This window comes from Taeniopygia guttata, chromosome 4 (genome assembly GCF_048771995.1).
Source record: "Taeniopygia guttata chromosome 4, bTaeGut7.mat, whole genome shotgun sequence".
Taxonomy (NCBI): Eukaryota; Metazoa; Chordata; class Aves; order Passeriformes; family Estrildidae; genus Taeniopygia; species Taeniopygia guttata.
The window spans coordinates 31,179,998-31,207,158 of NC_133028.1; the positions used below are offsets into that span (position 1 = coordinate 31,179,998).

General features: G+C 36.6%; 1 protein-coding gene across 5 annotated transcripts in view; it reads right to left on the minus strand.

The window, feature by feature from the left end:
- TLR3 (toll like receptor 3) overlaps positions 1–27,161 on the minus strand; it is a 41,233-nt gene continuing 14,072 nt past the window's right edge. For 2 of the 5 annotated variants that reach the window (XM_072928259.1, XM_072928260.1), the window contains 4 exons: positions 8,524–8,972; positions 7,128–7,319; positions 3,654–5,479; positions 1–2,885 (listed from right to left, as the gene is read on the minus strand). In XM_072928259.1, the coding sequence (XP_072784360.1) occupies positions 2,657–2,885; positions 3,654–5,479; positions 7,128–7,319; positions 8,524–8,967 (2,691 nt within the window). In that variant the 5' untranslated portion in view covers positions 8,968–8,972 and the 3' untranslated portion in view covers positions 1–2,656. Of the gene's footprint in view, positions 2,886–3,653; positions 5,480–7,127; positions 7,320–7,901; positions 8,013–8,523; positions 8,973–11,301; positions 11,441–11,706; positions 11,969–27,161 lie in introns of those variants that run through there. The other 3 variants (XM_030271191.4, XM_002190852.6, XM_041715779.2) reach the window with 3 other exon arrangements.

Genomic DNA, 27,161 nt, shown 5'->3' on the forward strand with positions numbered 1-27,161 from the left:
TTACCCATGGTAAACCATTTATTTATTCTCAATAAAATTATCAAACAAATCTACAGGAGCAGACCAGAAGTAAGTAACTTGCAGAAAAACAGGGAAATTTTAGGTCTGGTGTAACTGATGATTACAACTGGCCCTGTGATTTTTACTTCTGTGCCTTTTTTTTATACATTATGAACCTTTTTTTTTATTTTATACACTGTGAACCTTTATAATGTCTTTTACTGTGGTAATTATTTTAAACTGAATCTAGGAACTAAGAGGTTTAGAATGTATTAATCGTATTTTTTTATAATTTAAAGGGATTTTTCATTCATCATCACATACTTCTTGTTTGTATTCCTAGCTGTATTACAAAACTAAGCATTTATAAGATTTTTCTCACTGTTCTGAAACCAATTTTGGGGGCTTTTGTCGTAAATAGAAACAACTTTAAGAATTTAGACATCCTGCCATTTGTCAGGCTCTAAGGGTCAGAAAAGACCATTAAATAATCTAGTCTGACCTCTTGTATCACATTTCACTGCAGAATTTCTCCATGTGCTCTCTTCATCTTTATGTCATTTTTAATATCCATGTGAATACCAATAATATCAATGTGAACTACTAGCATTTTCTAAACAATTTATATTGATGTGGAAAGAGAAATTCTGCTGGTATGTGTCATCGCAGATTTAGGAAAGGAACCCTGTCACACATTAGTCTTTAAATAATAGAACAAACAATTGACATGGTGCATACCTGGCACACCATAATTACCAACTTGCCTCCTCAACTTTCATGGCCTAAGCATGAAGAAAGAATTTGTCACTTCGCCTGAAAAGGTCAGAAAGATGAGATGAAAGAATCACAATGGAGATAATCCTATTACTGTAATTAAGGAATCATCATCTATCACTTCAGCTGTAAACAAAGCCTGTTTTGTTTTCAGTCGAACTTCCCGAGCACACCCCCTTCACTATTCCAGTGCATGAAAAATCCTATTTCACTAATTATTTGTTTTGTTTCAGTTTTTATCATCATGGGACATAGAAAACCTATTAAAACCCAATTTTTCATCTACACATATAGCAAATGAGAAAAGCTGTTTAAAATGTGAAGTATAGAACTGTTCTCTAAAGCAGTAAAATAGCATTCTTGTAGCAATAGTGGTATTGAAGTCGATGAGGGAAATGCTAGGGGGAAAAAGACATTTAAAAATATTCCTGAGCTATTGAAGGATCACAGACTTACTAAAAGCTGACAGTTTTTAAAGGTCCTTGCAGCAGCAATTAAATATTAACAAAAATATACAAATGACTGCCTTGTGTCTAATTTACAATCACTTGTGCTCAGATTCACCATAAAATTTTAGCCAGTGTTAAACATTATAAACACTCTTGCAAAGCCCATTTTGCTCAGCCTCAGGTCTCTCCAGATCAAGCTGCTAGCCCATACGTTTGAACCTTAATGCCCTGGCAATTGCCATCTAGCCCACATTCCTGTAAAATATATTCAGGAAAAAATCAAACTAGCTTAATATGCAAGAAATAAACTACAGAATTCTGTCTGTTTTTTTTTTTTACAGTTTTCTTTTTAGCTATCAAAGGCTAAAAGGAATAAAAGGAAACAAAAAAAATTAAAATTAATCTAGTTTTGAAATTTTTTTCCCACTCCACCTCTAACTTGTGGTCGCAATAATGTTTCTGATATTATTTAAAACTATTTCTTTGTTTTTGTTGTTGTTGCTTTACCAGTAACATTTTTTTGTAATGAAATTGCAGTAGCACCAATTTCTCCACAAAGTTGTCTTTGTTATATTATTAAATATTATAAAAATTATATTATAAAAATATCTGTGCCTTTATTTATTTTATATAGGTGCAGTAGCTGTGCCTTATCCATGCTTCACATTGATTTCAAGTTCTGTGTCCAGGCCCACATACAGTTTTGTGTGCATTCTAAGAATCAAGGTGACATGTCTCAGTGTTAATGTCCTGACAGCTTTCTGAATTTCACCAGAGAAGAGCAAAATTTTTTCCTGATACCAAATTTATTAAATCAATTGACTCATCAGCCTGAAAGTCACTTTTTGATAGCAACCAGTATTAGCCCCACCAGAAGGCATAATAACAAAGGTTTTAAAACTCACTTCGAAACTGCTCACTTTGAAACTCACTTTTGAACTGCAAATTCTTGTTTTGAATTAATTTTCTGTGTTACTTACTGTGTTTCACAAGGAAAGCTTTCCAGCTGGAGGCACTGAATCCCCATGTTTCAAAAGCAAGAAGTAGTGTCCACTCTACCTTCTACAAATAATATCCTGTTTTATCATTAAAGTATTTTCTTTTGTATATCCCCTTAGAGAGTCTGTCTTTTCTACCCTATATCATTTCATAGATCAGTGATTCTCACTGCTTTTCAAAATTTCTACCACATCTTAAATACACTGATTGAAATGACTATCCACCATGATCCCTTTTAACATCACTTCAGTGCAGTTGAATTAAAATATGAGCAAAAATACTAATACAAACAAATAAATTTAAATTATATTGACTCTTACATATATTTACAGGGTGACAAACTTTTTCAGACCTTCATGAAAGGCTTGCTAGTTTTCCAGTGGTAGAAAATATACAATAAAATGACCCCATAATTCAAATCTATAGTTCAAAAATCAGTGCACTTTACTTTGACATTTAAGTGCCATCACTAAGTGCTGATGAAATGCACTGATTCGTTCCTTCTGGGCTGGCCAGTTCAAGATGCAGCGAGATCTGAACATTCCTCTTCTCAGGTGAAGTGCATGATATAACTTGTAATCTTGGATATCATCAAGAAAGATCAGTATGATGGAGTCCCGACTTTGTTCAACAGCTTGCTGAAGAGCATGATACACCTTGAAACTGAAGCAAAAACAAGAAAAAAACCAGTGTTTTCTATTATGTGAAAGAAAAAGAAAATACAAAAAGTTCTTAACGAGGGTCTTCATGACTGTTTTGTGATATAAAATGGTTATTACTTTTCTTAAACTAATTGCCTCTAGTGAAAAAAAAATGCTCTAAAAATATAACCTACATCTACTGCCTTGATTTACGAGACCACTATAAAAGAATGGTGAAAAGACTAATTTAAAGGCAAACAAAAATCATCTTTGAGTGCTAGTGGTCTCATTCATTGTTGCTTTTCTTCAAATGTGTAATTTTAAGGAAAGCAATCTGCAAAGGTGTCAGCCTGACTTTTGGGAAAAAAACCCCAAACAACCAAAACAACAAAACAAAAGACCCCCCCACCAAAAAAAAAAAAAAAACCAAAAGCAAAAAGAAAACCAACAAATCAACAAACAAAAAAACCCCAAAAAACACAACAAAAAACAGACAAAAAACCCGAACAAATAAATCAAACAAAAAAACACAAAAAAACACCCAAGAAAATGATTACAACATTGACTTAAACATTCAAATGTACTCTACCATATATGTGAAACAATTAACTTTATTAATTTAGGAATTATTCTGAAGTTACAATATATTAGATAAATATACTGAAGTAAAGCTTGAGTGGGTATTGTTCATTAAATGCTATTTTTTTTTAATTTCAGTTAAAAATTATCTTGTTAAAATATCTCTTAAGAATTTTTTCCCCTTACAGATAAAATTTTATATGCTACTCACTTTTTACACCAGGGATCCTGTAAAAGGTGTTCAGTCACAACAAAAATAATCTTCCTGCTCGTTTTTATGCTGTTAATTGTGGCTTCAAATTCAGATACACCTGCTTCAAAATCCCGTTCTTCTAAACAAAACTTAATTTCAAAGTGGTTATTTTTTTCTAGAGACATGAAATTTTTAGACACCCAATTCTTGTCCTCTCTTGCATGAATAACATAGGCATCATAATCATACTGTTCCTGATGTCTCTCAAATTCTTTAAAACCAAGAATTCGATTGACTAAAACATTCCAGTAGAAAGCTATTCTCCACCCTTCAAAATGGATGGTAAGGACAACAAAAATGAACACCATTACAATAGTGGTAGAGATCACAAAAAGAAGTTTAAATGGAGCACTGTCTTTGCAGGCTGAACTATCAAAATACAAAACCAGACTACCATGATATTTAGGTGGGGTGTTGCAAATGTACTGGGACCTCAATCCAGGTATATCTGCTTGGGTCTCATTAAGCCAATCAGCAAACCAAGCAATGCTTTCACAGGTACAATCAAAGGGATTGGAATCCATCTCAAGTTTTCTCAAGCTCCTGAAAGGTGGGCCAAATACTTTTTCTTCAACTGAGGTTATCAGATTTTTCTGAAGGTTCAATGAATTCAGAGAGGCTTGGTCATCAAACAGAGTTGCTGGAAGCAAATTCAAATTATTTGATCCTAAATCCAAGTGTTTTAATTGAAACAGACCCTTGAAAACCTGAACTGGAATTTCATCAAGCCCATTTGATTTTAAATTAAGAATTCGCAAATTGGGAAGACCTTTTAAAAAAAGAACAGGGCCACCCGGATTTGCATGTTTCCAAAGCCGGGCTAAATTATTGTGCTGCAAATCCAGGATGTCAAGTTTGTCAAGTCCATCAAACAAATCTTCTTTTATGTTTGCTATGTTGTTATTGCTGATGTCCAGGACAGTCAGGTTTCGTAGATGATGAAAAGGTGAAGGAGAAAGTTCCAGATTACTGCAGCCTACCTTCCTCAGCATCAGTTTTCTAAGGCTTGGGACAAAAATGAACGATTCACTTTGCAAAGTCAAGTTTTTATTATAGGAAAGATAAATATCTTGTATATTATTGAGACCTTTAAACTCATGACCTGTAAGCTGTTGACTAATTTCATTGAGACCAAGATCAAGAATTTTCAGGTGTCCCAGGGAAGAAAATGCCTCACCTTCTATTGTAGAGATTCTGGTTTTTGTGAGGTTGAGAACCTGTAAGCTAGAATTAGTAAGTGATGAAAATGTTTTATTAGTTATTCTTTGTAAGTTTATGTTGCAGTTGCAGAGACTCAGATATTTCAGGTTGTTCAGACCTGTGAACATATTAGCAGTAATTCCTGGAAAATTGTTATTATCCATTATAAGGTACTCCAGGTGGTACAGCCAATGAAAAGAAAAATCCTCAATTTTCCCACTAAGTGAGTTTATGAGATTCAAATGTTTAAGGCTGGATAATCCATAAAATAAACGTGAAGATACATGAATATTATTAATCTTCAGGTTTAAGTATTGTAAACTTGAAAGCCACTGAAATGAGTCATTTTCTATGAGTGAGAGAGAATTTTGGGAAAGGTTTAAAATTGTAAGATTTGTTCCTTGCAGTCCCTGGAAAGTTGACTTGCCAATGTAGGAAAGTTTCACACGGCTCAGTGAGAGGTTTCGAATCTCTGTGTTTGATAATTCTGTACAAAGTTTCTTTGTGCGATTTTCACCAAGTTCAACTTTGTTCAGTACGAGGCCAAACAAATTTCCAATTGTATGGAAACATCCCGTATGAAACTGAAAGTACAAGAAAAAAAAAGTCTTGAGCTAAACAAGGGAATTATGTAAGAAAGTTGACCAATGAAACAGAAACTTGGAAAGGTTTTCAAATGTGATTTTCATGCAGGATAGAACTCCTACACTCAGACTGCTTCACAGCCAAGCTCAGACAAACACTTTGGAGTTTACACTTCTTGTGACAATACTTCTATCATTTATAATATGATTATCATAAATTTGAGTAGTTTTATTTTAGAAGAAGATAGAAAGTGGCTTAGTGAGATGCAAATTTGTGTCCAACAAACAAAACTCCTTCTCTAGAAGTATCTTGAAATTTTTGATATCTTTCTTCAGCTTTCTTTTATTGACATAGGTATACTAATTTACTAGTTATTAGGTCTGCAGACAGACAAGAAGAAACCCATTTTCTCTGTGCAAGCTGAAGTTACTATGAAATCTAATACTACACACTTGTTTTCACAATATGGATCACAAGCTTTTATCATAGTCCTGTCCTCTCATCTTGATTAAGGTATGAGCTGATGGATTAATTACTCCATTTTTCAGAATGATTCAAATGCAAAAGGCTGCTTTTTAGAAAGCAGTAATGTAAAACAAGAACAGCTGAAAGTGGCACAAAGTAGCAGTGCCCAAGAAAGGAGTAGTGCCATTTACTCATCCACACCCTTTACCCTTATACCAGAATAGCTCTACATGCAGTCACACAGTGAACCAGGTAGGGAATCAGTGTGGCTACAAGCTAACCAAGCCAAAACATCTGTAGAGTTTCCCCAGTGATCCACTGCATAGCCTCATAAAAGTTGGTACCAAAATAGGGAGGGATGAAGTGGCCAAGCAAAATAGGGTGGTGGGATTCACTCTTAGCACTGATACAAACTTATACCACCTTAAAATATTATTGTAGGTTCAATGTACATGTTTTTTAGAGATCAATCAACTGGAAACAAAGCAAAACAAACAAACAAACAAAAAACCCAAACAAACCTAGGAAATTCAATGCATATTCAGTATTCATATGCTGAGGGTGAACCAGTTTAGAATTGCCATACTTAACCATAACTCTTCAAAGAATCATAACACTGAGATGCAGGTCAGAGAGCACAGCGAGATAGATGGAAGACAAAGCACCTATGTGTTTTGGGTTTTTTTGGTTTTTTTTTTTAAGAGTGAGTATATGTTTCTGGAAAGATTATTTCTCTGGTGTTTCCACAGCCACAAGCTGAATGCTCTCTTTGATTAACTGGGAAGTGAAACCTATATTGTATAAGCAGACTTGCATAGTACCACACTTTTTACCCACTTACCACTTAGAAAGTGTGCCAGCCTTTCACCTTCAGCATGTGCAGAAAAAGTTCTGCATGGCAAATACCAGGTAAGGATTCTTAGAGCATCTAAATTTAGGTCTTACTTGAGACCTCTGATCTACATGGAACCAGCCTATATGAAATGTGCCAATTTCAGTGGCAAAACAATAATTCTGTAAATCACTGCTGGAGGTCAGGAGTAATGCTGTATAAAATAGAATGGGTTTTGGACCTCGGTGGATCAAAATTGTAATGTAAATGCCATACAATCATAAAGGGTAAATCAAGATCGTTCCATCTTATACTTACACCTGTTACATTTCTGTTGAAATGCTTCCTACCTCTTTTAGTGGATTTGATGACAAATCTAGGCTATTCAATGAGGTGTTACGAAGAAAACTGAAGTCTTCTTTTTTCAACTCAGTGATTTGGTTGCCACCCAACATGAGCTCATGGAGTTTCTCCAACTGTTGCTCCAATCCTAAATTGGCTGACTTTAAAGAATTATGAGATAGGTCCAAAATATTCAAGTTCTGGAGAGAAGATGCAAGAAAAAAAGGTATAAAAATACTTTTAAAATCTTTATTTTATGTAATACACAAAAAGATTTAGAAATATTTCATTAGAGTATAACTGATTAGAAATTAGTAAATAAATTTGTAATACAGAAATGGCAGCTTTCTAGCTCCATCTGGAAGAAGTATTCTGTATCTTTCACACTAGTAACTATAATGGCATTAATGGTATTAACCTGCTAAAGTATCTACTGCAAACCAGATTTAGTTAAAGTTACTTAATGCACTGAAGGCCCCCCGCCTCAGATAAAGTGATAAATGCAAAAGCCTGCAGGTGGCTGCAGTTACAACTACTGCAGTACTAAACATTGCATTCCATGCTTTTTCAGCATGGTCCAGCCCTGTAAATGCAATGAGGAAGGTGAATTCCCTGCATGGAAGCTGACTGCACTCTTGTATATAGTTGTGTCAGCAGTCCTACAATGCAAGCAAGTACACTTCATGCAACTGAACTGGAATACTGAGTTTAGCAGGAATGTTCAGACTTACTCAAAACCACATGCGTATTCATTGGGACACTGAGTGACAATTAATACCTACACATTGTCTTTACTTTTTCTTGTCCCTAAGCTCTTCTTTTTGCATGTGACCCGCCTGGTGCAAAGACAGTGAAATAGTCCTTTCCTGCTTTCTGTGGTGGTCCCCCAGTCTCTGCCACAGACGAGAATATTTAACCACATGTAAACTACCAGAGAAAGCAAAGGTACAATTAAAAACATTTTTACTCTTTCTCAATTCTTTAAGTCCTTTGAGACACTACATTCAGACGAAGCACTGGCCTTCCTGGCTCGAATACTTAAGCGTCAAGAGAATTTAGGCTACCAGCTAAGATTCAGGCAGCTCAGATTCCACAGCATCCACTTTGCTACTCTCATCATCTGCTGCTCCTGCTCACTCAGTACATACCCTGCATGGAGAGGTGCTTCAAAGGGATGCAATACAGAAAAAGGAATAGAGAGCATTGACTCACAAAGATTACCGAGACTCCAACATGCTGAAACAGAAGAAGCCACAAGGCTTCTTCTTCAGCAAAAATCAGTGAAATATTTTATTTTGGGTATTTTGAGATACCAAGACAGCAAAACTGTATATGCACTGGAAAATACAGTAAATTGCCCATTTATACTTTATTTACATAAAAAAGTGCATTTCTAACTCTCACCTTCAAGGTTTTGAAAGGATCATTTTTTATATTTAGTCTGTTGTATCCCAGATTGAGCTCGGTCAGGTTGGTGCAGGAAGCAAAGACTCTGTCAGGGAGCTTACACAATTCATTATGTTCTAACTTCAGAATCTGCAACAGAGGCACATTTTGGCACAATTCTGGTTGCAGTTTAGAGATGATGTTGTAGCCTGCATTCAAGTAAACCAGCTGGCTGTACTTGGTCAGATTTGCAGGATCTAGCTGTCTTAGCTGATTATGAGAAATGTCCAAACTCGTTATATTTTTTGGAAGATCAGAGGGAATTTGAGTCAGCTTTAGGTGACTGCAGTCAGCCATTTCATTTTGGATATGACATTGATTTCCAGCTGATGCACACGGCCAGAAGACAAACATCAGTCTGACATATAAGCTGCTCCACCAAAGAATAGCGTTTTGCATCATTCAATCTGCAAAGGCAAAATGAACACAGCAAATTATAATCATTTTGACACAACTTGCATCTTCAACTGAAGGCGAAGCAAGCAAGGCTTAAAAAATTTGTGATTTCATAGTGAGCAAACACTCAGTGCTTTTAACCCACATTTTTTTTTCTGTATTCATTTCTGCAGAAGATTATGTCTAATAATCTCTCTAAATAAAGACTTTTATCTAAAAGCAATAATATTGTCTTGCATAGAAATAGGTATGTTCAAAAAGTTACCAACTTTATCTATTATCAATGAAAATTTCCAGTCACTTTCTCTTTTCTGATTAATTTTGCATTGCTTTAACATTCATAAAATACAATAAATATGACAAATTGTACATAAGCCTCTCAGTGTTAGCAACTGATCTCTGAGCTTAATTTCATGTAAAATATTTATAGTAATATCCAGTAAAAATGCAAAATATACCACTTCTTTCTTTTCCTGTTCTTGCCAGTTTTTATTTTACAAGTCAGTCACACAAAATTCTATCTGTCATACCATCTTACAGAGAAAGAAGGAATACCAGACTAAGGAAACATATATGAGAAAGTAAGAATACAGAAAATAAATCAATAACAACCTAATCTGAGAAGAGCCAAGGTGTAGAGGAGACATTGCCCATAGATTCAATACATTTATCCAAATACTTTCAGGAAAACTTACACCTTCAAGGATCTATAAACTCCACCCCATATTTTTTGGTCATTTAGATTAGGATATCAACATTGAAACTCTAATTTTCAATGATTCTACCTGTTTTATCATTACCTTTCTAATGAATCTTAGGCTTTTTTCATATTTTGTTCATTTTCCACTTAGTATCCATTAGATTTAAATTCACCTGGTGATCTTGTAATGAAACTGTACTACACAAGGAAGAAAATTAATTCCATATATATTCTGACCAGAACAGAGTTCTAAGAGCTCAGAAGGGTTTGACTAGCCTTATGAGTCACAGAGCTTGTCTACTTAAATGGCTTTTCTTCTAATCAAAAGAAGAGTCCTCTGTATATTCTATATTATTCTCTACAGAATTAATATTTAATAGAGGAAGAACACACTTTTTGAGTGCTTGCCAGAATGTTTTTTTCATGCTGTAGCAGAGGACAGTAAGCTTATGTTCCTGTCTTCAATTTTTTCTTTTTAAAAAAATATAAAGCTTATACTTTCAACCCTGATGCTTAAAGTGCCTCCACAGTCTTTCTACACACGTATCTGTTTGGCCTTCTGGCAACAAACTTGGAACCCACCTACCAATCTCAATTCACCAGTTAGTTCAGGCTCAGCAGGATGGGCTCCCAGGCAGAGAAGACTATTAGTGCCTCAGTACAGAACAGGCTATAGATGGGAATAAACCTGCCTAGACTTAGCAGGAAGCTAGAAGAGCTTCTCAAAAGATTAACCCATGGGAAGTGTGAGCTTTCTTCCTTCTACAGCTCCCATTTTCCTTTGCCAGGAACCTGTGTTTAATTAATATGATCAAGCTTTGAGCACATTAGAGTATCACGCTTCAACAAACAATGAAACAAGAAATGAGAAATTAAACCATCACATTTGTATAGAAAAAAGGAAAAATTCTTCATAACTGATGTTTTCTAAAGAGACAAATTTACACTAGCATAACAAAACACTCTAAGGAGTTGACACTGCAGCCTGCAGCCAAACAGGAGCTTAGCAGGTCAGACCCCAGCAGAGTTTGACTCCATAGCTGACCTGCCTTTTCAGAGGGTATGCATTAGGACTGCTCCAGTGACAAAAAGTCACATTATAGTGGCCAGAGATGAAACTTATGACTGCCTTTTTGGGAGCAACCTGGTCATTTAAGGAGAGACTGTTGTATAACCCAGTGAGGGTGGGGGTACAAGCAAGGGATACAGGGACATGAAGCATTGCAAAGGCACACATAAAGGGCTATAAATGATGGTTTAAAAGGAATCTTAATGAAAAAAACAATCCCCTACTGGGTACTCTGTGTCAGGCTGACCCACAAGCTGCAGCTCTCATAGCCTGGCCACTTATCTGCCACTGATTATTGGGGAAGAGGAGGGGACAGCAAACTCTTGGTCCTTCAGATAGCCTGGCCTGCTATGGTTGCTGCCACACACACAGAACCCGTGTCCCCAGCTGAGAAAAATAAAGCACCACTTGTCCTGCCTCTTTCCTCTGCACCTCAAATGCTGGAAACAATAAGGAAAACAAAAGGGCAGCTATCTGACAGAAGCTTGCATCCTGGTCTGCATCATTCTCAAGGTTTGTTTTAGGGTGATCAGATAGCTACTGGGCTCTGCAGCAATTGTTGCCAGCTCACCTTTAAATTTGAAAGGCGGAAAAATGTACTGCGCAGTCACAGAACAGGTTCTTTAGCTGACTTCCAGCGTGGCCCAATGGACTGCCTTTTCCTGTTTTTTTCACTGCAAGAAATCTGGAACCATCTTTAGGTGTTTTAGCTTTGTGGTTTTTTGTTTAAGGGTCCAGCGAAGAAAGCACACGCCCATTATCAAATTTCAGGGACAGCGTTTCAGACAGACAAAAGAAATAAATACAGTTTTAACATTATGAGCAAGACCTTTAAAAACTGGCATTGATTTGGCTAATTTGCAGGTGAAGAGAAATCCAGGATAAGGAAATCACCCAAACCCCTGAGCAGCACTTTGCCTTTGCACCTCGATATTCACATTTATTACTATGAAGTGAAGAAATTTTACCGACTCACCTCTGCGGGCTTTATCCTTTTGTGTCTGGAAGCATCCCACCTCTGCACTAGCTTCTCAGCACACGAAAACCATGGGGAAACACCCTGCCCACAGTCGGAAGAAGTGAAACCGAAAGCGCGGCCGGGCGCAGCGACGGAAGCGGGAGCGGCGGGCGGGCGGGATGAGCATCCCGGGCCGCGGCCGCCGCGGGGCCCCTCCGCAGCGAGGCCTCCTGAGGTGAAGGAAGGCTTCAGGGGGGCTGAGGGTGGTTACAGCTCCTGACCTCACAGTCGGGCTGCTGCGTGTGGTTGCTGACCGCAAGTAAACGGGTTGAAACACAGATTTGTCGCAAATGAGCAGCATCATCACGCGATCCTATTTAAAACTCAGTTACAATTTATCCCCTGGCTATTTCCAGTGTCTCTGAAAATCCTGAAGGACATATTCCAAAAGCCGATAGCCTGACCGACAGCTTACTGACATAGGAATATTAGTTTTTAAAGTAGAAACAGCAACAATGTTTCCTACAGAGCCATGCACAGTTTTCCCTTTAAAAGGGAATTTGATTATGTGAGATAGTGATATATGTCATTTCTAAGAGAGAAAATAAAATATTTTATGATAAAAAAAATCCCAACAAATCAACAAATTGTTTTTAAAAGTCCAAGTTTCAGGTACAGCTTTCAGAATTGTGTCCTCTTCATACTGTTTGTGTATCTGTGTGTCCCTGCTTTCCAAAGGACCTGACCATCAGTTTCCTGGAGGGGAGTTTCTCAGGACCAGTTTCTGGACATGACAAGATGTGCTATTGCTTCAACTACATTGGCATTCATGAATATTCTGCAGATCTGATCCAGCTATACATAGGACACACCAACAGCCGAGGTCACCAGGCACTTTTAAGTAATTGTGCAGTACGCTCTTAAGTGGGAGGGGAAGAGTGAGTAGCTGCAGACTAACCCAGAAAAGAATAAAGTTGGGCTTTAATTCTTCATTGGAAGTGATTTATATAACCTGCAGCAATGTGTTAACTGCCTGCCCATCAAGAGCTCGGGGGAGGGAGGGAGCTTGTGTTGGTTTCTTCTCTAAATCTGGGACTACCAGCATATCTGCCGTGGAGGAGGCTGGCTTGGAGATGGGCTGGGTAACAAAGAGGTTGAGGCCCTTACTTCCTGCTTCTGTTCTCTGAATTCTTTCAGCAATTGCCAAATAGAAATTAATTTTTATTCTTGGAGTTGAGACACAAACTGAGACAGAACCAAGATCCTTTGGAGCTGAAAGGCTCTAAAGCCTTTCATTCCCATTTCACAGTTAAACCTTCATCCTCCCTTTCCTCTTGGTGTGGGAGGAGTAAATTTCTGTTCTATGATGTCCAGTGTGCTCATGTCGGGATAAGGCCATTTGATCAGAAGGACAGCCAGCTGAAATCATATTAAGTTAATCTGAAGAGGATTTTTCGCTTTGTGTGTTGTAATTCTGCTGCTTTAAAACATAGGAGATCACATTGATGGTAAGAAACATAATAAATAACAACCTTTGCAGATCACTATTCCAGCATAGCAATACTCTCAGGTATTTTCTCTCTCCCTACACCATACTCATAACTACAGATAAAATGTGGTTTTTGATCTTACCTTACGATTTATTGCTTCTCAGACCTCTCTTCCCTATTGACATAGGAGACTGTAAGGAAGCTATAATGGAGGAAAAACATCTAATGCTGGTGAAGCTGTTCATTTTTCCACTAAGGCTTTTCCAACACTCTATCCTTACAAAAATATCAGTGGCTCGGGGAGACAACAGCACATGGGTGGTCAAAATCTCCAGTCTTTTAGAGCTCTTGCACTGGAGGTGAGAACATTTATTTTAGTACAGAAAATTTCAAAGCCATGAAGCTCTTGAAAACATTTTGCAGTGACATTTACGACGCCAGCAAGATACACTGTGCAAGATACACTCTAGGGCATACAGAACCAGTGCAGATTCAGCAAGTATGGTTGGAAGTTCTGAGACAGGCAACAAAGTGGATACATTTGTGCTTACTTCAGCAGTGCTCAATCCCCCCAAGTTGCCATAACTCCACTGTGTAGCCTACTTTACCCTACACTTATTTCAAGTGCTGGAAAGAACATGACAGCACATAATGGTGGGCATAGTTAAGCAACCCACATGTCCAGAGAATAATTTAGAAAAAAAGCAGCACAATAATTAAGCAAGGGTCTCACAGTGGGGTCAGGGTAAGCTTGAGTGAGGTGATTCTGAATGGTGACAAAACCCAGTCAGGCAGAATACTGGGGATGTAGCCATTTCACTTACATCTTTAAGGGCAGAGTAACCAGCTGCTGCACGACCCAGCTTAAGCTTATCCAGTCTATAAATGCAGAAGGGTGGGGATGTGCATGCAGTATCTCACAGAACACTGCCAGAGCTAACATGCCACCAAAACTGAGGCTAGGAGAAAAGGAAGTCTACTGATCTTACCTGATCTTCAGATACAAAAGAGTGTATTAACTTAGCACATGGGTAAGTTAAATACACTGGGGCTTCAGTGTTTTTGTAACCTGCAAGTCACACTGCAAGCATCAAGGAGAAGACCTAAACTGAGAGAACACATGCAGACACTTCCAATGACTATTAGCCACTCAAAAGGTGAAAGCACCTTTTGTTGTGGTTGGATTCAGACCTCCTATGCAGCAATGGACAGGTTCATGGAAACAGAATTTAAAGATGTCTGGAAGTGAGCATAGCTACCAGGACAAAGAAAGCAGGAAAGAGCAGACCTGAACACTAAAGATCTGAGTCAAGTCTTGACAGGGGACTTCCTGCAACATCAAGGCAGCTAGAAGGGACAACAGTGTGGCAAACCAAGTTAGCTTGGATGTGACTCCTGAGACAACAATAGATGCTTCTTCTCACGTGATTATGTGAATTTGGCTAAGTTTAACTGTGCTGTTGAAGTATCTAGCAGGTCATGTGACTTTTAGATGCACTAGTTCCTCTAAGGCTGCTCAGTCAATACTGCTAATTTTACAAGTTATAAAAATTAATTTACATTTGATTTTTGTTGATACAAAAGTGGAAAAGAGTACATGGGGATTCACAGGCAGAATATGTTCACTAGCATCCTCCCAAACCTCAAAGACAGAATTTACTTCCATGCATTTCTTTGTTTAATTCCTCTTGCGGACTAAAAAATGTGTTTGTGAATGAAATTCGGGAACATGACCTGGGCAGGTAGCTGAGAACTCCAGCCATTGTTTGGGATTTATGGTATCTAGTAGCCAGCCAAGAGCAGTGGCTCTGACTAAAGTGTTTATCACCTGGAAGTAACATTCAAAATGCCAGTGAATATGCAGAGATAAAGTACAGCCTTGACTCATCAGCTGTGACAATTTTCTGATGTGTTGCACTGACTGTAAAGATCAACTGCTACTGCAGAATAGGTCACACTCCCTGAGCAGAACAGGTATCTGAAATATTCTGGCTTGTAAGAGCATTCACAAAAGTTCATTTCACTACAGTTAGGTTGCTTTACTTAGCCTAGCCAGGAGGCAAATTAGAGAACTGAGAATTCAGCTCTAGGATGGATTCCTGTTCAAACACTGCCTCTCCTCTCTTTATTGTGACAGTTTCAAAGGCAGCCTTTGCAACCCTTTTCACTTTATCTTCCACTGCTCCAGCAAGGATGCATTAATACTAGCACACATATTATGTCAATGACTTTACTTTTCATCCAGGGAATTCTAATCCCAAAGAGAGAACCCTGGAGCCAGAAAAAGGAGAAGTCACTAACTTTTAAGTTAACCTTTTAGACAGAGTTAGAGGAGGTCAAAATGTTTCACTTCATTTTGCCACCATTTTATAACAGAGGTCCCTCAATGTTTCGTATTTGCAGCACAGGATTCAGGTATATATAACTATTGCTCTTAAATGTTTTAGCCTTTTTTTGTAAGGAAGTAGTAAAGAAGCTAGAATTTAAGACTTAGATATTCTTGTGTTGTGGAAATATTTTTGTATCTCCAACAACTCTCCCCAAAAGTTGACAGCCTTCCTAAAATCTTATTCTTATCCAGATTTCTCAATTAAGCATGCATATTAAATATTTCTGATTTGCAACAGTTTCTATTTAACAGCATCTTCCCACAGTATTTAATTGTCTGGTTTCAGAATCCCTTCCATTTTTGTTGTTCCCCCTTTTTCTGGCATGTTGCCATGCATGTTTTCACAGTATATTTCCAAGAAGAAATCTATATCCCAATTCAAGTCACATACAGTGGCTCCCATGCCAAGCAGTTTCACTGTGAGCACAGCAAACTTTAATAATAAAGTATAAATTCCATCATTTGATTTACGGTCATGTTTGCAACACAAAGAGCAAATATTAGGACAAGCCTACCGCTTTTAGAAATATTTTCCCACTAGGATTTTAAGGCAATGTAATCTCTGGAATCTGAAGGTAACCTGTATTTAAAAGAACCACAGGTGTATTTCAGCTTTCCATTTACTGAAATCTCTATCCTGTATCTTTTTTCATTGATTTTTTTTCCCTGAGGAATCCCTGTGGCTTCAAAGCCCTAAATACTCAGATTCCCTTTGAGCTTACAGAAGGTAAGATGCACAGAAGTAAATAACTATGAAAACAGCCAGATAGTCCACACTTTGTAATTCCTCATCCCCAAGAAGTATTTGGCTGTGCTGACAGCTGACTTCTAATCCAAAATTACTTCTTTACAAAGGCCCAAGCACATGTCTTGTCCACACTTATTTTCTAATATCTCTCATGAAAATATGGAAACAGTCGCAATAAGTTATTCTTTGGGTTGTTTTTTCCTCATGAAAATAAGTGTATTTTAAACCCTATCATATTTCAGTACAATAAAAGGAGACATTCTCAGCTGCCAGGTATTAAAAATTTCCTGAAGTGTATCACAACAGCCATATACATGAGTTGCTACATCCAACTTCTATTACAAGGTAGTAATCAAATCATGAGCATGCTTTTAAATGCATGTTCATAAATATTGATGGTGAGCCTTCTGGAAGTATGGACTTTACATGGACTCCACAGAGATGATCTTACTTCTGTGTATTCTACCCAGCTGTGTGGGATTTTGGCAATGCTCTGTTTTATTGTGATGAATTCAAGGATATTCACACATTGCTCCCAATACAACTTTGTTTACTTTGCCTTCTATTAACTACTGAAATCAACATAATACAATTTCAGTTACAGGTTTGAGGTTGCTGAGCATGATAGCCAAAGAAATTGTAACAGTCCTTATAAAACCAGATTCAGGTATCTGGGGAATAACTACTTGGAAGAAGTTTTTAAGAAGAAATATCAGAGAATTTCGATTTTCTCATTCATGTTAGATTTTATTTTAGTAGTGGTAAATATGACGTGTGTAATCTTAAATGTAACAAATGTAACACAAAAATTATTAACTCAGTAAAAGTATAGGATGAAGTAACATGATTCTATGTTCTTAGAACAAAACTTGGGTTTTACAGGTATTTAAAATTTCTATTTTTCATTCTGAATCCAAGTGAACACAACAGTTATTTGAATCCAATCAACAGCTTTTTTAGGTCCATTGTCTACAGTACCATTGTAGCCCTCTCTTTGCAAGACAAACAGAGGGAGTTAGAAAATCATTCACAGAGAAGAAAAAAAGAAAGGTCAACCATAACTGCTAGCAAAAATATCATGCTTTAACTATAATATTGCTAGATTGAAATATGAGGTCCTGTGGGTTATATTATTACCAAATTCACCTGCAGACCTTAAACAACTATTGCTTCTCTCAGATTAAGAATGTGAAAACGTTTATCTATAAATAAAGCACGGAACAACATCTTTCAATTCCTTCTCCTAGCCTGAATAAGGGCACAAAAAATAGAGAAGTGTGTCCTACTGTAACTGGCTAAATAAAATACTAGGTTTAACAGTTGATACACATTTACAATTTCATTTAATTATTATGCCAAGTTTTATGTAAGAAGTGGAAATATTACTATTATGGACAGAAATTCATCTATTAAATTTACAAAATTCAAGAAAACATATATAAAAACAAATTATAAAGCACTGGGCCTGATTCAATGTCTTGAAGCTAGAGACTGTTAAAATTTTTTTACTGTATTGCACAAAATGCATTCCTTGAGGTCAGTTTTTTCTTGCCTACAGCTTATTGCTTTGAGCATACAAAATAAATTTGGAAACATTTACATTGGAACAACATTGGAAGCAAATACAAATAGTCATTTGCATATAAATATGTTCCCCTGCATGGTAATAGCTCTGCTGTTCTCCATTAACCATCCTGATAAGTAGATTTAATTACCTACTTGGCTGCAATTTTGACCCAGTGGGGAATTTAATGGAAAAACAGCATAACATTCAGACTAATTTGTATTAGGGAAAGTAAAACTGCAGAACAATGTGGAAGAAGTAAGAGTCACCACTCTGTTTAGCACAACTAAACCAGCATGTCTGTAACATTGGAAACTGGTTATCTGTAGGGTTTCTATTTTCTAAAGTATCAGGACGTGCTTGAGGATAATTTAAATGGGCAGTAAAGACAAGAAGACATCTTGCAGTGTGTTGTGCATCTATGTGAACAACAGAAAGTGAGGTACAGAGTTGATGCACTTAAAATCTGGATCCTTGCTGCAGTAATGAGACCACCCCAGGCACAAAGAAACATAAGAAGCCTGAGGACCAGGGATCAGAACAGAGCATATAGAAAAATTTTTTCTAAGACTAGCAGCTTGCTCCACAGCAGGTTGCATTGGGTGAATTCTGACCTAATTTACCAGAAGTAAGGATTTATCACTCACTGCTAATAACACAGGAAATATGCAAGATGACCTGATGACAATCTGTCTAATTAGTTTTTAATATCCATTTGAAACCTCATGTTATGCAACCAATCTCTGATAACTGTTAATTTTAAAAAAAGATACTGAGAGATAGAAAGATTCTGCAAGAGATGATTTTACATTCTGCAGAAAATCTTGCCAAGCAACACAGCCAAATAAAATCTTTAAGTGACAATCCATGTCATTGGGATCTGCTTCCTGCTTTTACAGACACTCTAGATCAGGAGGATCTGCCAAACATCCTCACAGGCCACTGTCACAGACCACACCGCTTAAAATATAAGGAACTCCAAACTCCAAACCTGGAGTACAAATTGAAAAGCAAAAGGGAATATTGCACAGGAAAAGTGCAGGAGTGAGAACATACATTGACAATGGTAGCATCCCCCAATAAGAAAATTGCTATAGACCTGTCTATAATATCTACAGGACAAAAAATTATAAGAAAAATCGTCACATCAAGTAAGACATTTCCTCCTGCCAACTGATAGCTTGCTTATGTTTTACAGATATTATACCACACATGTGTCTGAATTGCTGGCTTGCTCAGCAATACAGAGGTTAAGGCATTACTTTCTCAGGAAACTATATCTATTTTTAGCAGAAAAAATGGGAGATTTTAGAATCCCTGTATTCTATTTCTACAAAAAGGAAAATACAAACATGCAACGTGTTGGTCTATTGGTTGTAACCATGTCATTGACATTATGCACAGTCAGAAACTGTCTTTTAAAGACAAGTTTATAGGCTTCTTGTCATTTGATCAATAGAAAACAAGTAAAAACTAGCACTCTGATATTTTTCTGGATGTGAAGATAGCCTGAAAAAAAAATCTCTATTCACAGATTTTGTTTCTTATTTTTTGTTAAGGTTTCAATTCTGTCTTCTGCTTATTGGATGATGAAAGCATGTTGCTTGTTTGGAAGCTGCTTCAGGAGAAAGCACATGTAAAGAGACAGATAGCAAGAGGAAATTATGAGAAGAGTATTAAAAATTTCTGTGCAAAACTGTTGCATTAATGTTGTAGCATTACAGTCTGTAGAAGCAATACACAGTGAGGAAAAGAAGGGGGAACTTGCCAAGCAGTGCTTTCTGGACTGTCTAGAAGGTTTCTGAAGCAGCAGTTTCTGCATGTGTCTTGCATGAATATTGAAATATTTCAGAAAGATTTTGTGGGTTTCACCAGCCTGAAACTCATTGACCTGACGTTACTATTGAAGATGAGGAAAGTAAACCCAAAATATGCATTTAGCCAAAATACTACTGCCTATGTTCTAGCTTCCCTGGAGCCCTTCTCTTTGGAATACTGCCTTTTTTGATTGCTTAAACCTTAGTGCAGTTTCTTTACAATGTTGTTCTTCCATGTTTATACTGAGTACTGATCATATACACATGTGAAAATAAGACTGGCACAAAAAGGTCATTGACAGTTTAAACTTACAAAATAGGCTGACCTTCTGAAGGCCATCTGTTAGGCAGTAGGAGCCTCTTACATCTTTGCCCTAATGCTACCCAATTGAACAAACACAACCCATCAGGAATTTAGTATTAATTGTCCAAAGATTAAGTCTACAATTATAATTCTATCATTGTATGCATCTGTATAGTTAATAGTTCCAATGTTTTGGACATCCTGATTTTAGGTGAGAAATGAAGCCTCAGTATATCTAAGTAACCTACTTCATTTCAGTATGCATGGATATGTCAAGCATAAAGTATAATCCATATTGGGGAAACAAAGTACATAGGCTGTGATGTCACATCAATGGTTCTTTTTAATTACACCACACAAGCTTGGTGTTGTATTATGTTCTTCATCCCAGCTCCTGATTACACTGGGAAACACTTTGTAAAATCAGGGTCATGTATCTACATAAACATGACCATAAATCAAATTAAATTCTCTTCAATTGACGTTCAGCAAGCATCTTAAATCTGTATACTTAATATCTGTGTCTGTAATGAAAACAATCGCATGTGTATATAGCATAATTTGAGTATCTCAAAACTGTTATTTGTATCCTCCAAACTACATCATGGAAGTTTCTCTAACTGCTAAGAATATCCTTTGCAAGTGATCTCCTTTACTGTACTTTATAAACAGGCAGTGGATATTATGCATCACTTCTGATTTGAATTCTGTGTATAACAGTACTGGGGGAAAAAACCCAAACAAACCAAAACATTAAATTAAAAATACTGAAACAAAAAAAAGAAATTTTCATTTGGAGAAGTCATAGGAGGTAGTAAAGACAGCAGATTTGATTCCATATAGTACTGCCTGGCCAAATAAATAAGCATTTTCTGAATAGGTTTCTTGAAATGTCATGAGATTTTTAGACCTGAAACTATTAGTCACTGCTCTACTATGACTAATAGTTTAAATATGAATAGATTGATACAAAAATAATGGATCCAGAATACTTCTTTTTGCACTGCATTATTTAGCAACTGACCTAATAATGGAACTATGAGAAATATTTTATTTTAGGTACTTTATTATTATAAGAAAATTAGAAGAAATGCATTGAATCACCTTTTCTGTATAAGAGAGTAAAATAATTTCAAAATAATAGAGCTGAAATTGGTGTTATTGGCATATTCTACCCCACCCCTACCAAAGAAAGCTATTTATAACAGGAAGTGTCACATTTTATTATTTTGAAAAGGCAGCATCGAAGTATCGCATTAGCAGTTGCACTTAATCATGAAAGTGCCTTATTTGTCAGGGTTTCGTACTCTCAAAGAACACCACTAGATGTCAGCAGTAACTTTCTGCAAAATACCAACCAACCGGTTGGTTTTTATTCAGAAATCGGTATAAACCCGAACAGTAGCTCATGAAGTCCAAAGTTCACTACAGAAAACGTGTAGGTGATCCTTCAGCTGCTTCAGAAATCAGGGCCACATGGCTGGCACGATTCCATTTGTTGAATTAAATTTAGAAATACAAGAAATTCCACAGTCTTATCCCAAATAACTGAACATTCAATACACATAGAATGAACCATTTCATTCAGCTAAAAAAGAAAGAGAAGAGAAGAGAAGAGAAGAGAAGAGAAGAGAAGAGAAGAGAAGAGAAGAGAAGAGAAGAGAAGAGAAGAGAAGAGAAGAGAAGAGAAGAGAAGAGAAAAGAAAAGAAAAGAAAAGAAAAGAAAAGAAAAGAAAAGAAAAGAAAAGAAAAGAAAAGAAAAGAAAAGAAAAGAAAAGAAAAGAAAAGAAAAGAAAAGAAAAGAAAAGAAAAGAAAAGAAAAGAAAAGAAAAGAAAAGAAAAGAAAGGAAAGAGAAAGCCAGGACCACAGCCTATAGAATCTGGTATATGTATTGCAGTCACTACTCATAAGCCACCTGCTGCTGCTACTGAATTTATCAGAATTTTATCCAAATAACATAAGGAGTAACATATGGACAGAACTGTACTTTGCACTTTAACAGATTTATAACAGACTATGTCCTGTAAAATTCAGAGGTGTGTCATTATGACAGTGCTGAGATACCTAAAATACATGGCCTATTATTATTCCTATGATACAAGCCTTAACCTTTCCCAAGACTGCCCACAAACTATTAATATGATTTTCTGGCGGTGGTTTAATTGCAATTATGAAAAGAACAAACAAACAAACAAGACAACAGCAACAACAAAACATCAAACCAGAAAGCTGAAAGCACTTGGAAGTTTTTTTTTGGCAACAGACAAGGCATCTGAGGATTTCTCGAAGTGTCTCTTCTATCAGCTTACTTTGCTTCCTGCCATGAGGATACATGCATTACTAAAATGCCTTTGACCTGGCTTTTCTTTCTGAGTTCTTGTGCTAATTTGTAGAAGCAAGCAGATCTGAACACTAAGTGTGAAAATTAACAATGTAGGAACACTTGGTATTGGAACCTAGACTTTTGCACTGCTCATCAAAGCCAGCTATGAAATTTATTCTTACATGGTAATGATAAATTGTTTAAAATTGGCAGCATAGGTAGTGGAACATTTTTGTGTTTAAATTTCAATACAGGTAACTGTATCTAAGAAGACGTGAATTGAAGGCAGAAGTGATGAATAATTTTGATTTAATACTTTTGTTCCAAACAATGTCAGTAGGAAGTCATGTTATTAGTTTTGTTTCAGATAAGGATAAGGGCAAAATGTGTTGCCAATAGTATGCAGATCATGACAAATTCTGTCCTTTGATGATCTCCTACAGTGTAAACCTGGGCTGGCTATTTTACTACCCTTTTATCATTTTCTCTATCCTATAGGTGGAGATTAAATTAGATTTCAATTTTTAGTGCAAACATGGCCACCTGCAGATAGAATATACTGCATATTATCAGCTGTATTTGTGTGTGCAGCCAGGAATGAACAGCCTAGAACTGAACTGGTTTTCCAAATCAGTTTCTTACATGAGATTTTTCCCAGCTGTATTGAAAATGAACTGACCATGAAGTCCAAGGCCTTACCAATTTCCTTAAGCAGATTATTGCATTGCTATTTACTCCATTCTCTCTTGTTCCATTGAAATTACTCTACAGACAGTTGGGTATTGTGTGAATTTAGTTTTAAGTCCTTTAGCACAGAGAGTATCTGAATTTATAGAGCACCTGACAGCCTTAAATTCTGGACATTACCATAGTTTTCGTGCTGGTTGAAAAATTCCATTTTGAAATGTCAAAAAAATCAGCAAAAGATCCACAATGTAAGGTCTACAGTCCTTGCAAATTCTATAGTCCAGGAACAATTCAGGGTGTGCAACAGTATTGACTTGTCTTACCTAAGTCACAGTGGCTGGACATATCTAAGCACACAGCAGAACTGTTTGAGTCAAATGGTGCTTCCTTGAGCTATACTGTTTAACTTCTAAATAATTTCTGCTACCAAGGCCATTGCAGCAGATATTCAGGAAACAATAGGTAAGATACAGCAAATCCTTCAAATTGCAAATAAAATCAGTTCTGTCAAGAAGTATGACAGTTCACAGCACAGTTCTGTAATTTGACTACTTTGTGGACAAGTGCAGAGGTGAATTGCAAAAAAAAAAATATTAAAAATTATGGAGGGAGACAAAGTATTTACAAACCTGAAAATAAAGGAGTTCAAATCTTATTTTCATTGTCTATTTTTTTGCCTGGATAAACTTTTGGCTACAAACAGGTATTAGGAGAAAAAAATTAAAAAGATCAATTTCACAGAACCCAGGACCTTAAACCTAAAAAGGAGTTATGCCTTGAAAAAATATCTTTTCAATAGGTAATATTTACTTTAAGTTAAACAAGTACGCAAAGCAATCTAGTGCAGACCAGCACATCTCACCAATATTGCCAATTGGAACCATGACACACACATAATTTATATTCTCAGAAGAATTCAGTTTGGCTTGAAATTGACCTTACATCAGGAATAAAACTTTAAGAAAGCATTATTTTGCATGTTAGTCCAGTTGACAGTTGGAAGCTCTTACATAAATATGACAGCTAATTAACAACCTTACCTCCAAACAAGCTGAGATTGTTTTGGTTTTTTTCTTTTTTAAAATAATTATTATTTAAATTATAGCTATAACACAAAACAGTGAGACAAGCAAGAAAGCTGTGGATCAGGAACACTGAATATACAGAAATTCTTTGTATGCTTTAAAAATTCTCATGTATTTTTAAGTTATCTCACGCCTCCTTGTTACAGAGCTACTTTTTTGTACATTCTAAGAGTAACTAGTCAAAATCAATTTCTCTCCATCTGTAGCTATGCCCCTCACAATATTGACAAGGTCAGTGAGGTCCACAGGAAGTCATTTGCTGAGTAAGTGCTAGTCATGCAATTTACAGATGCTTGGATGAGCTGTTTTAATTTACAGCACAGTTTTTCAAAATAACAACCTGCTTAAAAGAAAAATGCCTGAATTATTTCTGTCACCGTTGTTGTATTCTCTCCACAAGTAGAATGTTATCCAGATTTTTAATGTCAGATATAAGTAGGATTGTGGTTTTATGTATACCAGGAACTAGAATAGGAAGTAGTGCCTACTTCTTTTTTACAGCCTCTTTTCATTCCTGTCACATGTAATATGAGATGAAGAAATAAGATATCAGAGCTCTGGAAGCAGTTCAGGGACATAATTGAAGGAGTGATTAATGCTGCTGCATAGACACGATCTCCTTAATCATTTGGATACAGAACAGATCGTGACTCTTCAAAAATACTTATAGCAGACATTAGAACACTGTTGTCTGCCAGTTACCCTGCTTTGTTTCACAGAAGTTTTACATCAACAACTTGAAAAATTGAAAAGGAGAGTGGGGAGGAAGGTCAAAGGATATTAAAAAAAAAAAAAAAATTAGTTCTCTTAAGCAAATAAAACATTGTGTGCATAAATACATTCCTGAACAGTGCCTGGAAACACATCACAGAAGGGTCCTCTAATAAAGTAATCATATTATTCATTAACATTTAAAAACTACTCCAGCACAGTGCTCTGCGGCATGTTCTCAGCCTGCTTTGCTGCAGTTAAGAAAAGGGTCCAGGGTTCATAGGGGAGGGCTTGTAAGCAGCTCACAAACAACATGCTTGAAATTCCTTCCTTTTGTAGCAGGAGTGCAAAACTACAGTTGAATAATCAAGCTATTGAACTAGGATTTATGCCAAAAAGACTAATTTGTAAGCTGTGTCCAAAGTGTCTGGGTTTGAAGTGATTTGCATATTTCTTCCTCTGTTATTCTAGGAATGCTATGGGAAACTTGCTACCCCAGGTCTCAGCAGTAGGTTTCTCATGCATACCTTTCCAAACTTGTCTTTGGAAACATGAAAGCAATGAGTGTGACAGGCATCAATGTTATATTAGTGTAGTTTATGAATACAGGTATTCATGAAACAGGATTCTAACTTGAAATTTCTTACAATGTACTGTTTATCAAGGTCACATTAAAAACCAATCGTAATGATTTATGTAAAAGCATAAGGGCTGTGATAAACATAAATCACGAAAGTCTGCCAAATATTTATGTGCCAAGTTAAAAGGCAGTCTTATAGCTGTGAAATATAAAATAGAGATGACAGTGCATTGAATGCTGGGCAGCCATGGGTGTTCCCCAGCACAAACTCATTATTCAGTACTCTTCTACAAAGCCTGCTCTTGTAACGGGAACTGAGAAAAAGTAGAATTTGACTGTGACACCTCAGTATTCATATTATGGTCCTCATTTCACTGCATAATAAATTCACTAATTTAGTCATAGGAAGCCATTAAGTTACCAACTTAAGTCGCTCATCCCTATGAAATTACTTCAAATATTTTTTTAAGGAGTGGACAAAAATTATGGCGCAAGTGTTCACTTACCTGCAGTCAAATTATATTGAATGGGAAAGCTAATGCACTGCAGTGGATATTCAGTTTCATTAAAAGAAAGAAGCAAGGAAGCTACACCCTAAAGGCACAATTGGATATAAGTATTTTTGTTTACTCAACCTACAGATACAGATGTGTAGGTATCTTCTTCCAGGGTTTGACATTTTACCGGGATGTTTTGCTTTTGACATTCTTTACTTCTTGTGTGAGCTATTATGTTTGTATCTTTTACACAGACTGAAGCAGAATCCTTTGGAAAGAGAGTGGAAGATGTGCTGAGGTACCTGTGCTGAAGGACGTGAGTATGCCTAATGGAAAGAAGGCTCAGCGCACTGCAGGGTGTGTCAAAGTGCTGCCTCACTGCACTGACCTACCAAGCACCCGGAGCAGGGAGCCTTTCTAGTGCTCAGTGTGGTGGGGAATGTATTCGGTCATCCCTGGCAAGTCCCTGAGATGCTAAAAGATAACCTGTCACCACCTCTTTTCACTATCAACCTTGTGATGTGAAGAACCTTCCTACAACCACAATCCAATAAGAGGGTAGAGTTACATATCCTTAATTTCAAAGCACAGCAACTTTAAGTTACTCCTCTGAAAAATAATCCTAATAAGATTTATGCTGCAAAGAGAGCCTCATGCTGTTTATGTAACTATACCCATTAACTGGTTAAAAACGTAAGAGCTCCTTCCTCTGCATCTGAACTGCTGCTTGAACATTTCAATTTTCTTGGAGCCGTTGTTATTTTTTACTTTAGAATGTCTCAAATAGCTGCTTTCACAGAGGTTTGATACCATGTTAATCTGCAGAAGACAGAGCAATATAACAATAAAATTCTTTGCAGCTTGTACAGTATTTTATTAATTTTTATTGCATTTTTTAGTTGATCAGCAAGTTTTTCCATTGCTTTGCTGCTTATCATACTTTCGTCAATGTGTAATGCACTGAAATGGATTTAAGGCCCTAAGATAAGAACAATCATCTTGTTTCTTTATAGCAATGAAGCCATATTAAGTCTTCCCCAACTACTCAAGATCTCTGTTGCAAATCTGTTGTGACAACAAATACATATGTTGTAGCAAATGCAACCTAGCTGGCTTTTAAGCTCTTTAACTTTTATTTTGATGCTTGAAATGCTCTTGCAATGAAATACAGCAAAGAAAGCTTTCACTTATGAAAAGAAAGTTTTCACTATATTACTACCCTGGATCAAGCATTAGTAAAAGGAAAAATATCTTTATAGATTCATGTACACACAGGG